This window comes from Pteropus alecto, unplaced genomic scaffold, assembly GCF_000325575.1.
Source record: "Pteropus alecto unplaced genomic scaffold, ASM32557v1 scaffold73, whole genome shotgun sequence".
Lineage (NCBI taxonomy): Eukaryota > Metazoa > Chordata > Mammalia > Chiroptera > Pteropodidae > Pteropus > Pteropus alecto.
This window is the reverse complement of record NW_006436284.1, coordinates 1,675,379-1,691,856: the sequence shown is the minus strand read 5'-3', so window position 1 is coordinate 1,691,856 and position 16,478 is coordinate 1,675,379. Positions and strand designations below refer to the sequence as shown.

At 32.7% G+C, this 16,478-nt stretch overlaps 1 protein-coding gene across 1 annotated transcript in view; it reads left to right on the top strand.

The window, feature by feature from the left end:
• HCN1 (hyperpolarization activated cyclic nucleotide gated potassium channel 1) overlaps window positions 1–16,478 on the top strand; it is a 330,541-nt gene that overhangs the window by 24,912 nt on the left and 289,151 nt on the right. Inside the window, exon 3 of the mRNA XM_015589832.1 lies at window positions 15,851–16,274. Within this exon, the coding sequence (XP_015445318.1) occupies window positions 15,851–16,274 (424 nt within the window). The remainder of the gene's footprint in view (window positions 1–15,850; window positions 16,275–16,478) is intronic.

Sequence of the window (16,478 nt, the reverse complement as noted above, 5' to 3'; positions counted from 1 at the left end):
CACACTTTAGAGAAGTTCATGCTCTCTAGTTACAGCATAGTAAATGGAGACTTCCTTGGATTTCAGTAGTGTAGGGGCCTGACGATTAAACAAACTTTTCCTACTAAAATACATGGTCCACAATTATATCGTAATCTAATGGAAAATGGTTTCCTGATAGCAGCCTCTGTCTTGAGAACTAATGCTTACGTTTCTTAAGGAAAATGTACTGCTGTGTTTATAAGCTTCTTTGGGAGTAACATCTAGAAGCCCAGGACCTAACTTAGGAATTAAAATTCTCTCCTAGTTTCCATGATTTAACTAAAAAGTACATGGAAGGTGATGGATTTAGAATGTATCAATTAACTTTTTTTTGAGGAAAAAAAAAAAACAGTTCCAGTAAGCATAATTTGAAGATTAAGGCTGTTTTTCTTTTTTCTTCAAGTTTCTAAATTTGCCTTTCTTAATTTTTCTTCAGTTTGTGTGGACTGAATACATCACATTTATGATTCAAAGCAAATTTCTCTACTTTGGTCTCTACTTTGGAAATGTCCCATTTCTCCTCCCTCATCTACAATTATATTTCCCATGTTTTTATTCTTCATATTAACTTTTGATTAATAGTTTCCATATAATCAGCTTTAAAAATATGATCAGATTTCTCCTACTCTTGAAAATAGGAAACTAATATACACCTCTCCTCACCCTAATCACAGAGAGAGATGGGGAACACTACAAAGTTATCTAAATAAATAAAAGAATAAACAACTGGCAATTTTTTTTCGTATGGCTATACTACCATTGTTTTTGTAATGGTAACCTATCTTTGCATGATCAATTAAAAATTTTATTTCCCACCATTATATTTCTCAAATCTTGAGCATCATTTCTTATACCTATTTCCTGCTTTTACCCGTGCTTCTCTAACCTTGAACTTTCTGCTCTGTCATTAATCTTTATTCCTTTACTTCTTCTATACTCACTACTCGTCGTCTCTACTCACGATTCCTAAACTAACATCTGCACTCCTGACCCCCAGTCCTTTTACTCTTTAGATTAATTTTTTTTTTCCAATTGAAACAGAACATTTTCACCTGTGTGTTCTTCCAGCCTACTCAAAATGAACATGTCTGAAAGCAAATCAAATCTTACTATAAAATCAGATATTCCTAATTACTCATTTCTGTACCGGACATCACCCTTAACACCTTTAGTCTATATTTTTAGGTTGGAAATCATAGAATAATCATCTTCCCTTTTCACCCTTCCTCCTATTTCTGCATTAGATATTGTCACAAAGTAGAACTTTTCTCGTTTTTCTTTTTTATTCCCACTGTCTCCAAGTCAGACCCTCATCATCCACTTCATACTACCTTCTTTTAACTGTACTCACTCGCCATTTTAATTTACCATTTATATTGCTTTCAAAACAATTTTACAAAAGAAAAGAGTTGTATTTCATTTTGCTAGTCAGTTATTCAAGAATTTTCAATTCTTCCCATTGTATTCCATATTGACTCCAAAAATCTTTTGCCTACTTTTAAATTACTTTGTAATGGAACTCCATTGTACCTGTTCCTCTCCATTTCTGACTTCTTTTCAGAATTCACTCTTTGCTCTGCAAGAGTTGATTTCTGCTTGGCCTCTCAAATATTTCCATACTTCTTCACATATTGGCATATTTTATTCCTTTGCCCTTTTCATTTGCCTGTTCAAATTTCACCTGTAAGATCTAGCTTCATCAACCCTTTCTCTCTCCATTCCAGACAGTCATGCTTCTTTTTTTGACTTCAACTGAATATTCAGGAAATTATCACAAAACTTGGTAGCAATTATTGGCTGGTCTAGGAAAATTAACCAGCTGTGTATTATGGAAGAGAAACTAGAAACTGAAAATGTGAAATTTTGGGGAGTAGATGTGGGGAAGATTAGTCATTCACACCCATTTCATCACTTGTTTTACTTCTACGCATCTTATTCTTAAACTAGCATCACTGCTTATGATTTTGTTGGGTAAAGAACTATGCCATGCACATAAAAATGAATTTAGTTTTTCTATACATTTTATGTGAAAACAACATTAAAGCTTTCAGAAAATTTAGATAAACAATATGCACATTTTCAAGATTTGGCTGATACAGTAGCTATTGAAGTATCAATATCACATGTGAGAAATTATATTTTCAGGCCAAATATTTTCATCCACAATTTTTAATAATTGAGTTACTTTTTTAAGTCAGGCTTCTGCAATTTGAGCTCAAATTTTTCAGTGAATACATCGATTCTAGATAACTCTTGGAATGGGCAGAAAACAGTAGCATCATCAATAACCAAAACTCTCTATTCACCTTGATACATTCTACGTTCTAATTGAATCATGTGATTTTTCCAAGGCCTGCATGCTAATTAATTCATTTAATCATTCATCAATATAACAAATATATTTAGAGCACCTGTTATCTTCCGGGAATAAGTCAGATGCTGAAGATACAGTCTCTGTTTCTACTCCCTCTGAGCCTTTCCTAATACATTTTTTTTTTCATCTTAAATGTTCTCTTTAGCCCCTGCATCATCATCTATTAAAATCCATGGACCAGCTAAGTTTCACTGCTCTGAAGCTTCCTTCAGTCTCCCAAGCTAACTAATTTCCCTCTCCTGAATTTCTTTGTTTATGTTCTGTTAGTTATCATCCAAATCGATCATGTTGTACCTCGTATTTTCATCATTTTCATACATCTTACTTGCACTCATCCTGATGTCTTGCAAAGTATAAAAGATAAAAAATGTTATTGAATGAAATATAGTTTCATTGGATTGAATTGAAAAATATGCCACACCAATACTATATTTAGGTACATTATTCAAACAGCATTTTGGACTGACCCATATAATTGTGTGATGACTTGTCCTTCTTTGGCTCAGGTTATTGAAATCAAGCCTAATGTCAGACTTATGCAAATATATATTTCTTCCTAAAGGGAATCATGAAATATTCAATTTTCATATTAGAAAAACTAAACTATGACTGCCACACCACTATCTTTTCTCTGAGAAATTTCCATCTCAGCCACAGTTCCTGGTTCATATTCTTGCTGCCCAAGAGTGGACTTGGCTAATGACTTTCACTTTGGCTCTTTTCAACTTTCTATCTATAATTTCTCTCTTGAAGGACTCGTGTTTCCCCACGATTTCAGTTTTTAAACCTGTACAAAGCCTCCTGTTTTCCTAAGCACTGGGATCACTTTTAAGTTCTAGACTATTACAGTTCTAACTGCCTTCTGTCATGAATGTGAAACAAATAAAACTCATTATCTCCAAAATTAAATGTATAATCTCTACATTTACTCCCCAAACTTTCACATTTTCAGTTTCTAGTTTCTCTTCCATAAGACACAGGCGCTTCAGCTGACTCCTTCAACTTCCTTCTCCCACATCTTAACTAGTGTTCCCTCTCACAAAGTTCTTTACTCTGTCTCCTCTTCTCTGCCTTCCCCAAGTTAGTTTTCATACTAAATTTCATATTAGTTTTTTGCTCTGATACACAAATAGTTTCTACAAAGTAAAACTCTTAGATTTGAGAAGGTTGTTGGAGTCTTTCTAGGTTCACTTTCTGCAAGGAAAGGATAGAGATCGAGAGCGAGGAGATTTTTCTCATGAGTGTAAGGTGTAGATGATACTAAATGTTAGAAGTTTAGCACTTCTGCGTTTGATCTAGTTGTCTTTCTATTATGATATGCTGATTATTCTTAAGAAGCTTTTTTTTTTTAAATTAAATTCGTTTTGGTCAGTGAGAAACACAAATATGTCTAAAAACAATAACAGCAGACTGCTGTTTTGGCTTAAATGTATAACTATTATTTTTCTCTAAAATTATTTTAAAAGGAAAAGCAATTAAGTTGGAAAATTAATTAAACAAAATGCCAGCATTATGCTTATTAAATAAGACTCCTGCTACTCAGTAGAATGCTTGTGTACCTGCTAATACCCATAATGGTTAATAAAAAAATGGTTAGGTTTTCGTCTAAGTCCAAATTATGGATCTACCAGCTAAGATATTTATGCATTATGCAGTAGTAAATATTTAGAGTAGAGCCAGAGATAAATATGGAATTTTGCATTTGTGACTTTCTATTTTGACAATTAATACTAATTATTTTCCATCAATCACTCCTATGCACATAAGGAAAATTGTGCTTATGGCTATGGCATAAAAAAGTGTGTGTGTGTGTGTGTGTGTGTGTGTAAAAATACAAATAAATACAAATCAGAATAAATACAATGCATGACATTAGAATGGAAAGAACCTTGGGTTAGTTACTAGACAATCTGGCTTCAAGTCTTAGATACCACTAACAAGGCAAGTAATCTTGGCTAAGTCACATGCCATTCTGTTTCAGGTTTCCCAGATATAAACATAGAACTAATAAAACATTTTTGTTGTATTAACACAGAACTGTTAAGAAAATACAATAAAAATGATTACTGTATGAATACTTTATGAATACTGTGTTGTTTTACAGAGATTGGGAAATAGCTATTGTCTGACCATCCCCTACAGCATTATAGTAGTTGGACAACTAAATTGAATGGTAACAAAACGGAGCTGTAAAGTCGATTCACCTTACTGGTATTAGTTGTATTTATTTCTAGAATTTAGTCAAGTTATACTTCAGAGTATCTTAGAATGTTTAGGTTGATAACTTACAGAACTTTTCATATTGATCCTTGGTACGATTTTTTTTTCAGTGCATATTTTACAATTTAATGTGATACAAATTTATTAACAGCATCAGTCTCTGATAATATTTTTCCAGAACCCATAGTATGCTTGACACTGTACTAGTGTATAAAATATCTCAACTTATTATTTTTCTTGCAATTTTTTGAAAACCCAATAGTTTTCAATGTGAAAGAGTTTGTTATTCTACAGTAACATCTATTTGTATCCATTATATTTTATTATCTATTATCTATATTCTAATATCTATTTATATCTAATATCTATTATATTCTATAATTATTTCTTTTAAAGTCTGACATAAGTTTCACTCAAAGGAAGAGTAGTATAAGACAAACGTGTACGAAACAAATAGTTTTCCCTTGGATGTCTGTTTTGCTGGAATATGAGAATGGCACTTTCTACTCCACCAGGACCAACTTGGGTCTCTGGGCAGGCTGTAGGCCAAACAATCCTTGGGCTCTGACATCAAGACAAACTACTAAGTAACATGAAGGACCATGACATTTGAAAAATATCCCTCTAAGTATTTCTACTGCCCTTTCTGAGACTTGATTCTTGAAAGCCATTGGGATTTGTAAGACCAGACAGTATGGGTTCCATGGCTTTTCCTCTCCCTTCTTACTATGTTAGTTAAACTAAGTCCTTGTTTACTTTTAAGAATGTGTGGAATCTGCTTACATTTGTTCGGAGTTTTAATCTAGACAAGTTTTATGTATTCAGCTTTTTAAGTCTTTCCTCACAAGTTAAGCTTTCCATTTCTTTAATCCTCTCCCCACCACCCTTTTTCTTTTCTGGACATCTTCCAACTTGTCTACATTTTCATAAAATATTCAAGTGACAGATACTTGTAGACTGAGATTATAATATAGTACCTTTACTCTTCAAAGCCCTGAGTATTCATACATTTATTTATTCAGCAGATATTTAGAGAGTTCACTCCAGTTGCAGGCACTGTAATTGACAATGAGGATATAATGGAAAGCAGAAGTAGATGTGGTTTCTGACTATAATACATCCACTGTAGTTGGAGACGTAGACTTTACAAATTGTTAATATACATTTAAAATACAAAGCATTATTTTTGTGTATGAAGGAAAAGCCAAAGTACTTAACGGACTATATGGCTAGAAGTCAGTTCTTCATTCAGTCTGTGAATACTTCCATGTGCACAGTGTCGTTGCAGGTCTCCTTGGAATGCAGTAGAGTAAGACATGGTCATCACCTTTCTAAAATACCAATGGATGGCTTGTGAGAGTTACACACGCCCAAAAGTTTTTTGTAATCTCGTATGAAGTGTGAATAAGTATCTTTAGGATATGTAGACATTTTTTTTTATTGACCAAAACTCAAAACTCTAAGTAAAAGCAGTGTGCTGCAAAGGAAATAGTTTTACTTCAAATCTTCCTGAATCCTTTTCCCACTGCCAATTTGCCACCCCCTCAGTCCCACTCAAAAAAGACATGTTGAAGATACCACTGCATGTACCTGGATTAGGCTTAATACATTCTAATTACACACTTGTTTTTCCTCAGAACCTATGTGGCACACAGACTTTGGAATGTATTAAGATAAGGATTAGAGACCTTGGGACTGTGCCAGACTTGCTTATCCACTTGAGGATGGAGAAGGTAAAGAAGAGAAGAATGGGGTGAAATGTATTCCAAGCACTGTCAGGGAGCAGTTGTACAGAAGAAATTAAGAAAAGGATGTGCGCAGTGGACATAATTAGATTAGCCTGTCTACAGCTCCGTGATCAGGTTGAGGATTAGTGAGAGAAAAGGTCAGAGGGATTGGGTAAGAATGTAAATTAAGACATTTACATCAATTTTAAATTGCCAACAGTTTTGGCATGATTTAATTCTCATAAACATATTCTGTAGGTTGATATTATCTTTTAATCTTTTATATTATGTAACACCATATGGCTTTCAAAATAATGACATTTGAGTTAGTAATCTCAAAACATAACAAAATAATTATTTCAAGAATTGCTGTCTTTTGAGACATATATAAGATCAAACCTTGAGTCCTTACATTTTTTTTTTCAATTATCTCTCTGATACCAAGAAAATTCTGAGATTTTATTTCTTTACAAGTATTCTGTTTTTTTTTTTAATTTGCTTTTTTAGCTGTTGAAATAACCAACCCCACGATGTGTCACTTACATGAAGATGGAAGCTATATCTCTTAAAAATGAACTGAAGTGTACAAATCACAAAATCCTCTTACAGAACTTAGTAAATTTATAATAATTAGTTTAAAATTTTTCTGCAGGTCACTAGGCTACATAGAAAAACACATGTAACTTCCACCTATTAATAGGATTCAGTTATCTTCTGAGCAGCATCCTATTGTGAATATATTTTCTCTTGAAGCAAAAAAAAAGTTTAATAAATGCCACTGAATAAAATAAGGATGAAAGAAGAGAAGCCAAACATTTTTTATTACAGCTAAGCAGAAACTTATATATATACACATATATATATGTTTGAACTATATATTTGTGTGTGTGTGTGTGTGTGTGTGTGTGTGTGTGTAAAAGTTCTTGGGGACCGAAGTGAATTGGAATGTGTATTCATTTGATTCATTGTATGTGACTGAAAAATTCTCATTGTACTGGCAGTTCTGCTTAAAATATACGCTAGTGTTTGTGTGAATTCCCAGACAATTAAAGAAACTTGGTCCTCAATTCTTCAATATTCCACAGTAAATATAACTTTGCCCATACACCCTCGATACTTGTTACAGACCTGGGAACATTTGCTGGTGGTAGAAGCATTTTCTTTCTTGACACATCACCCATTCTGCTCCTCAGATAACCTGTAGCTGCTAGTGTGTGAAAACCTCAATGTAATTCAAGAATGAAATAACAGCTTTAAGTATTATTGTTTTAGGGGGAAAAAAAAACATGAACTAAATGGAAATGGTATTCCTATTTATCAATGCATACCCTAAAATCTATGGAAATGAATAATCTTTAACTTCACAAGTCTACTGTTAAAAAAGTAGATATTGATTATTTTAAAAAGTATTGTAAAGAAAAACATGGTACTATAAACTTTATAACTATAAGCAGAACTTAACTTCTTTTAATTGAGATTTTATTTGAACTCATTCTTGGCTGTCCTTTATCATGATCCATTATTTTAATTGGGAAGACAAGGTTTTAAAATATGTGCAGAGAAAAAACTTGATGTAGCCTTGGGTTTCTTAAATATAATAACAGCTAAAGTATTAACTAAAAAAGTATAAACACACCACCAGACCTTTTAACTTTTTATGATGTTTAATTTATTTCTCTCGCTACCTGATGTCTGTTCTCTTGGTATTCCTAGTGGCAGCTATGTATTTAGATAAGGAAGAATTCAGTTATCTTTCTTCTTTTCAAAATGTCACTGATTGGATGAAATTATATCAGCAAATATAAAGCCCTTAGCAACTGATAGTCGTCTAATTCAACTTCAAAAGTAAAGATGACTTCGACATCTGTGTCATGGGAATATCTATCAGTAAGATGACCTAATGTCAAGTATCTTTTAATCTGTTCTTGGAAACAGTTAAAAAAATGGAAATCACCTTACTGGATTTTACACTAGAATGAATGGTGCTAGGACACACTTGGGTTGATGTGATCACTGATAATATTTTTGCTTTCCTTTAAGAGAATAAAATTTTTGACAATTACTCAGTGGTAACTCAAATAAAAATATAGAGAAGCTACGAAGTAGTTTTAGACTGGACTTTTTTGAGTCCAATCTTTAAGTCTAAATTTAAACAGTAGGAGCTATTTTATATATTTTCTACTCACCTTCGATAAGTTAAGGATTTTTGTTTTTATGAAAAATCTATATGTCATCATAAAGATAGAATACTATAGCATAGATTTACTTAATCCTCGGAGTTCTGCTTCATTCTGTATCTTTTGATTAAAACTGTAACTGTATAGAAATATATTTTATGCATGATAATTGGGGTAAACATGTTTTAATTCAGTGGAATGAAAGTTGTGGCCTTCATTTGAAGTAAATTTAAATGATAATAGCGAAAGTACTCTTGAATGACATCTTCTTTCCATCTATAGAAAGAAAATTAGAATAGTTTAAAAGTTTGCCTCATAATACTACCGTCAAGGAGAAATAAAAAAAGCTTGTACCTATTTAATTTTCAAACCATTCAAAAGAACAAATGATCATATATATTTTAATTAAAATTTTATAATACTGTAATATGCCTTCATTAACATAAATGTGACTGATTTGAAATTTGATCATTGGGAAATTGGCAGTATGTGTACTGTATTTGCTAAGCAATATAAGTGTAAAGAAAATTGGCATCTAGTTTGGCTAGGAATAAGCACAAAAGCAGTATTTATAGACATTGTTTATTAAACAGTCTATTTAACACATTATTATTGACACTAATATGATAAAGTATTCGTTTTTTACGTGGGTGCCGGCAAATGCTAGAAATCACATAGAGAAACTGAGATAGGAGTTTAGGGCAGGGAGGAGATAAACTCCAACAGGGCTGGTGATGGGATAAAAGAGGGTACTGTGGAGGAACTGACGTTGTAGTTGACCATTGAAGTAATATTCGGAAATGTAGAGGCTGAGTTTGAGTTTTAAGAGAAGTAAATCTCAGACGTTTGTTGGACAATAGCAAAGACAAGGAGTCTAACAGAGCCTTTTTAAAATTTAGCTGAGGGCTATGTATGTGCAAAAAGATAAGCTTCAGGATAAGAATTGGGGTACTGTAGAGGATTTTGAATGATTACGTTTTCTTTTTCGAGCCATAGGAAAGAAGGGTGGATATAAATAGGAAATAATTTACTGAGGCAAGTAGAAACAGGAAAATTAATAAGAAAAATAATGATATAATAGGAACTTCATAGAAGATGATGGCAATGGAATACATATGAAAAGCCAAATATGGAAATTATTATATTAGAAGAAATGTAAAGCTGGGCAAATGATCGCATGAACACCAGAGTTGGGCCAACAGAGGAGTCAGGGCTAATTTTAAAGTTTTATGCCTAGAAGCTGACCAAAAGGAAAAAAAAAAAATAGCTGCAACTATGCTATAATCAACAGAAATAAAAATATCAGGAGAAATATTTTGGGGTTGTAAGGTTACTTGGTTTGAATTTCTGCCTGTTGAGATGGCTGGTCCATTGGGGCATTCAGAGGCCACTAACTATGCAGGATATCATTAGAAATTCATAACTCCATCTCAGAGGTTAAGACCAGTGATAGATTTGAGAACCATTTACATTAACATGTTAGTTAAGCCTGGGGAGGTTGGTGAGACTGAAGGAGAGAGTTAATAGAGGGATGAAAAGTTGGTTGAAGTGGTCACATAGAATACCTACTTTAATGGTAAAAAAAGAGGAATCGGGTAAAAGTTGAAGAAGATAAATTTCTGCTAACATATAAATGTGAGTGAGGAACTACAAAAACACAGAATCATAGAAACCAAAGATTTGGGGTTTCAAGTAGGAGGAGTAAACAGTCAAAGTTATGAAATGCCACAAACAAGAGTATATGGATCAATATAAGGCCATTGGTATTGGCAGTTGAAAAATTAATACATTATGAGAAATCCAATTACAGAGGACGGGGGAAGAGAAAAACATGTTTACTTTTGCCTGGATTGGTACAGATCTTAATACCTTCATATGGATTAAATTTCTATCCCATTAACTCATTTTAATAAATAAGATTAGCTATAACAGAATGTACCTCTTACCCATCTCATGTTCTCGTTGGGTAAATTGCTATATTTACAGGAAAGTATCTAAATGTCTTCAAATATGGTTTAACCTAGTTTTATTTATGTTAGGTTAAACTTTCCCACGATTGAAATCTTAACAAGATTATAAAGTATTATGAAATCTAGCTTATTTTCACTTCAAATTGCCTGTGTTTGCTGGTATCTTCACTCCCCACCCTCCATAAACAATGTCCTTGTGAGATATCAAGACATTAGACCAAGTAACATCTGACTGAGGAAACTTCCTTGCAATGCTTAGGAAAAAGGCATATGTCCTACAGAACTTCAACTCCAGTGTGAGTATTCTGTGTGTAAAGAGTGAAGTTTATAAGGTAATGAAGAATGTCTGAGAACCCATCAGATCAAAGTTCAGATATTAGTTACTGAGACCTGGGAAGGTGAATTGCCACTGGTGGTACTAAGATGAGGATATAGCATTTGAAAGAAGGGACTTCATGTTATTTTTTCAAGCCTAGTAACTGGACTCTTAATTGAACTTCCAAAAAATGAATTTGTTTTACATAATATTTAAAACATAATTGCGAGAACTATGTCTTTTATAAAAAGTAAACCTAGTTGGACATTTATTTATTTACTTTTACATCAATAAATAAGTTAGCTTATAAATCTATGCTCAATTTATGGTTAATATCTAAAAATATAATTTTTAGAAGTGAGTCCTAAGTGTCAGTAATGGAACAGGTTTGTCACATCCTTTGACTTTAGCCATAGTTGAAACAGTAGCCTCGTATAAATCTGGTACCATTTCAGGGGTTTAACCAGAAGTCCTTTCCTTCATTCTATTTAATGACAAATATTTATTTCATCAGAGAGAGGGAAAAATAGAACCTTTTAGTCAAGATTTAGAGAGAAAATTGAAGGGCAAGCACCTCCCGTAGAGAAATATGGCAATTATTTAAAGTTAGTTAGGGCTTTCTGTTAGAAATGTCAGACATGAGATTATTTCAAATAGAGTAGATGTCATAAGATGACAGGGAAACCTGGGAGACAGTGGGAATTCTTGTTAGGGAAGCAAGGATTGTCTTCATTTACCACAAGCTTTAGGAGGATGCAAGTGGGTAGAAAGAAAGAAGCATGACTAAATTTTGAATTATTCACAGTTTAATATCATGGACTACACTTTAAAATGCCACTTTTTCTGCTCTAAATCTTATTGGGAGGAAATAGATTCTGATACAAAAAATAATTTGTGTATGAAAAGTATTTTATTAGTAATTAAAATGATTATAGTTATTAGCGATATATTAATCATAATTAAAATACTATTTTATTTTGTCTGTCTACTCAGTATAAGTTAAAAAATGATCGCCTAGTTATTACTCTACCGTAACTGCCAAGACTACCCCTTTTTCAGTGAATGATCTCTGCTTTGCTGGTTTTACAAAGAAAGACACTTTTTATATAACAGTTTCTATATGATACACTTTGCATACACCATTGTGTGCAGTCCTCCTGCAGAGAAAGTAATATAAGAAAAATGAAGTTCATGATAGTTAATATAAGAAAAATGAAGTTCATGGTAGTTAAATACCTTGCTCCAAACCATGCAGCTAGTAGAACTTGAAGTGAACCCTAGTCTGCTTTCAAAATCCAACCAAGATCTTTTACAAATACTGTCTCTCTAGAGCAGGATGAAAAGGAGAGGGATTTTTTGTAATATACCAAACCAGGTGTCAAATCCAAAACTTTGTTTGCAGGTCATCTAAACTAAGAACATAGTCTTAATCTCTTCATTTCCTATTTAACTTATTTTAATGTATTCTATGTCATAAACATCTTCAATGAGTAAAAATTCAGTGTTATATAAAAGATAAGTGAAGTAATTATTTACTACATTAATGACTTTTTGACTTATTAAAAATAATTCCTTTTAATATCCTCACTGAAGTATAAGTTTCCATTAAAAATCAATTAATTTATCTTTTTGGCATTAGCTATTTTAGATACTGTCTACAGAAGTTAAACAGAAGACAAGATATGGTTTTGAATTTCAATGAACTTAAATCCAGTAATGATAGAGGAAACAAAGACAAATAATTAGTAACAAAAGCAAAAATAAAATAAGAAGGATATTGAAAACAAATATTGTTCTGGGGGTTGTAAAAAAAATTAAGAAACTCATTGCCAGAATGGGCTTTGAAGGATAGGTAGGATGCTAATAGGAAAAAGCATACATAGAATGGAAGTAACTGCAAATCCCGTACGTGTACCTAGGTGTGCATGGCAAGGTAAGAGCAAGTATTCTCTTGCTTGTGATATTAGGTGCTTGCCATAAAGTGTTAAAGAAGAGACTTGTTTTTAATTAATCGAGAGTCATTGATGGTTTTTAACTGGGCAGATTACATGTTAGATAGGTCGCCCTGGGACTGGGGGGTTGAATTGATCAGATGACCAGAGACAGGGGCCTCTTGAGGTACTCTAAGCAAGAGGTAACTCTGGGTGGACTAGAGAGATAGCAGTAGGAATGGAAAGAAGGACTATGTAACAAAAACTATTCTGTAATAAAATGTACACGACATAGAAATTGAGAGTTAAGGAAGAGGGAGAGCCAGAGTATCCCAAGAGTTTTCCGAGCAAAGAACCAAGAAGAGAAATTTGTGGGCAGGTAAGTGAGAGAACTTCATGAGGTCTGTTTTCTGGAACACATGCATTGTTTAAAAAACAGAAGTTATATCATATTTCTAGAGTTGGTGATAACTGTATTTTCCTTGGCTAGCTAAGGAAGAAATCTATGTTAACCAAAGTGTTGTATTATGCAAAGTCTAGAACAAGATCTGTGTTTATGTCTGTAGAGTCAACGATACTTAAAAAGAAAATTATAAGGTTTAATGGAGCTTCCTATTGATATTGACATATCTAATGGCTTCAGATCATATTAAATAACAGTAATAAAAAGCTATGGTATGATAAACATTATAGCAAAAATAAGGAATGGATCGTATTTTATCCTTTTCATTACTTTTGACTAAGATGGATAGAATATGATTTTTTTTTTCTTAAAAACTAGCTTCTATCTTAATGAAAGAAATACAAAGATGTTTGCAAAAGTGAATATTTTCCAATGGACTTTTGGGTGCTCCTCACAAAAGTGGATTTTTTTTTTTCGTAAGGAAAGGCAAATGAATACCTAGTAGGCCACCAGCATTGTGTCCATAGTTTGTTACATGCTAGGATCTGTGATTCACATGTATGATTTCATTTAATGTGTAAAACCCTATACATTTGTTTTTATTGTAATCTTCATTTTACAGAAGAGAAAATTTAGTATTAGAGAATTTAAGTAACTGTCTCCAAATTAAACAGATGGTAAGAATTTTTGGTTGAAGAGAGCTGCAGTGGGAATCAGAAAGGGTAAATGGATGAATACAATTTATATTTAACAGCTTTGGTGATTGAATCGAGATTGAGTAGATTTAGAGCCAGGAGTTACCTAGGATGGCTTGAAGTTTTTTGTCTTGCAAATCAGGAAGAGTTCCATTTCCTGACTTAGGGAACATATTAGAAATATATGTGGGAGACAAGATGATGAGTTTGAGCCGAGGCATGCTATTTGACAAGAGTATGAGATATGCAAGGGGACAGGTTTAATAGGCTGCTGATTATGAGGATTAGAAGGCTTAAAGACAGGAATAGACTGGAGATAAAGCTTTCAGAGTCATCTGTTACGAATTAATCATTAAAGACATGGTAAGTGTATAATATTGCCCAAAGAGCATGTGTAAAATAGAAAAGGCTATGTATGACACCCAGGGGAATAGCAGCCTGGAAGGGGAGGGCAGAGAGGGGTCCACAGAAAAGACTGATAAGAAGATCCAGAAAAGTGGAAATCTTTAGGGAACACACAATTTCATTTTAGAGTTCAATGATGTCACTTCCTTGTGAAATAGCTATTACAATATTGCATCTCCTCTACATCTCTCCTCTGTCCTTAGTGTATCAATTGGCACATTCTGCATATTTCCATCAAGAGAGGAGAAGGAAAACAGGAACAATTTCATTGAAATTGCCAGTGCATGATGTCTGATTGATATGGCTGTTTTAATACTTCTCCATAAATGTATAGATAAGTTTAGATAGAGAGACTGGTGAAATCTGCAAAATTACAAACATTTGTCTTTTATGTAATCCTGGGGGTAGGTAGAGACAAGGGGAGAGAGTACCTTTTGTAGTTCTTTTTTATGCTACTACTTTTATCCCAGGAGTCATTCATAATCAGAGATGATAGTAACTTTGAAAGATTTATGCAAATATGTTTTACCAAAATGTAGCCCAAATAGTCTAAGTAGGAGAATTAATGTAAAAATAAAAATATCTCAGTTAACAGAAATTTCTGTCATGAAGTTTATGTTATTTATGCAAAAGAACTGCCAAAAGAGGACACAGATGACCAGGATGAAGTAACTCATGTTTCCAGACTATTTCATTATTATAGAGTTGTGTTAGTTGATTTATTTCTTCATTTTATAAACATATATTTATATTTATACTTGTTACAAGTATAAATAGTCTGTTAGCTAGTCTGTTAACTACACATTGAATAAACTTTGAAAGAATCCAAATGAAAATAACATAATCATCTCTGATGAATTTTGTTACACTATATTAACCTGGAATAGCCTAAAAGTTCCTGGTTTTCTCTCAATTTAATATAAGGTGAAATAAGAATGTTTCAAAGGGTAGTTAATAATCATAGATTCTTAATACTCTAAATTCAAATCTAAAGTAGAGTCTGTTCAATCATTTTTAGCCTCAGAATAAAATTAGTTTTCTTATTTCAAACTAAAGAAGAATAAAGCATAAATATTTGGAGTACTGTGAATCTAGAATCCATGATTTACTTAATCTCCCAGTGATAAATTTGTAGGGCCAGTATTTTTTGTGTACCTTAATTATTACTGTTTATTCTAATCTATGATTGGTAATTTGACATATAAAGTACTTCAAATCACCTCCAAAGAGTCTTCCCAAAAGCAGTTTTTTGAGGTAAATCGTCTGGTCTTACATTTCTCTCTTGTTTCCATGTAAGCTATGGGGGGGAGGGTGTTTTTGCTTCTTTACTGGATAAATGGGGTTATGGCTGTTGAATTTATTTCTATAATACCTCATATCGACTAATTTTTAGAATTCTGTAATCACAATACTTTGCTTAAGAATATATTAATTTTGCTAAGATATAAATTTATAGCCATTGAAAGAGTTACCTTATTTACAAAACCAACACTTTATTCTTTTACTCATTTATTTAACCATAAATCGGTAATAATTTTTTTATGGGTGGGGGGCAAATGGTCTGGATATTGTCTATATCTTAAAATGTGATTTTTTTTTTATTTGTTGTAGGTTTTATTGGGATTTAATAATGCTTATAATGATGGTTGGAAATCTGGTCATCATACCAGTTGGAATCACATTCTTTACAGAACAAACAACAACACCATGGATTATTTTCAACGTGGCTTCAGATACAGTTTTCCTTTTGGACTTGATCATGAATTTTAGGACTGGGACTGTCAATGAAGACAGTTCTGAAATCATCCTGGACCCTAAAGTGATCAAGATGAATTATTTAAAAAGCTGGTTTGTGGTTGACTTCATTTCATCGATCCCAGTGGATTATATCTTTCTCATTGTAGAAAAAGGAATGGATTCAGAAGTTTACAAGACAGCCAGGGCACTTCGAATTGTGAGGTTTACAAAAATTCTCAGTCTGTTGCGTTTATTACGACTTTCAAGGTTAATTAGATACATACATCAGTGGGAAGAGGTAAGACATATCTTTTTCTTTTTTAAAGCTACTATATATCATGATGTTGTTGACTATAACTGTTTTAAAATGAACAACTATGCTATATATAATGAGTTTTATAAAATTCTAGGAGAAATATTCATTATTCTTTAGGGTACATAAGTCATACATTTGTATCTTCAAAAGGAGTGGTCAAATACTAGATTTGAATCACTGAAAAAA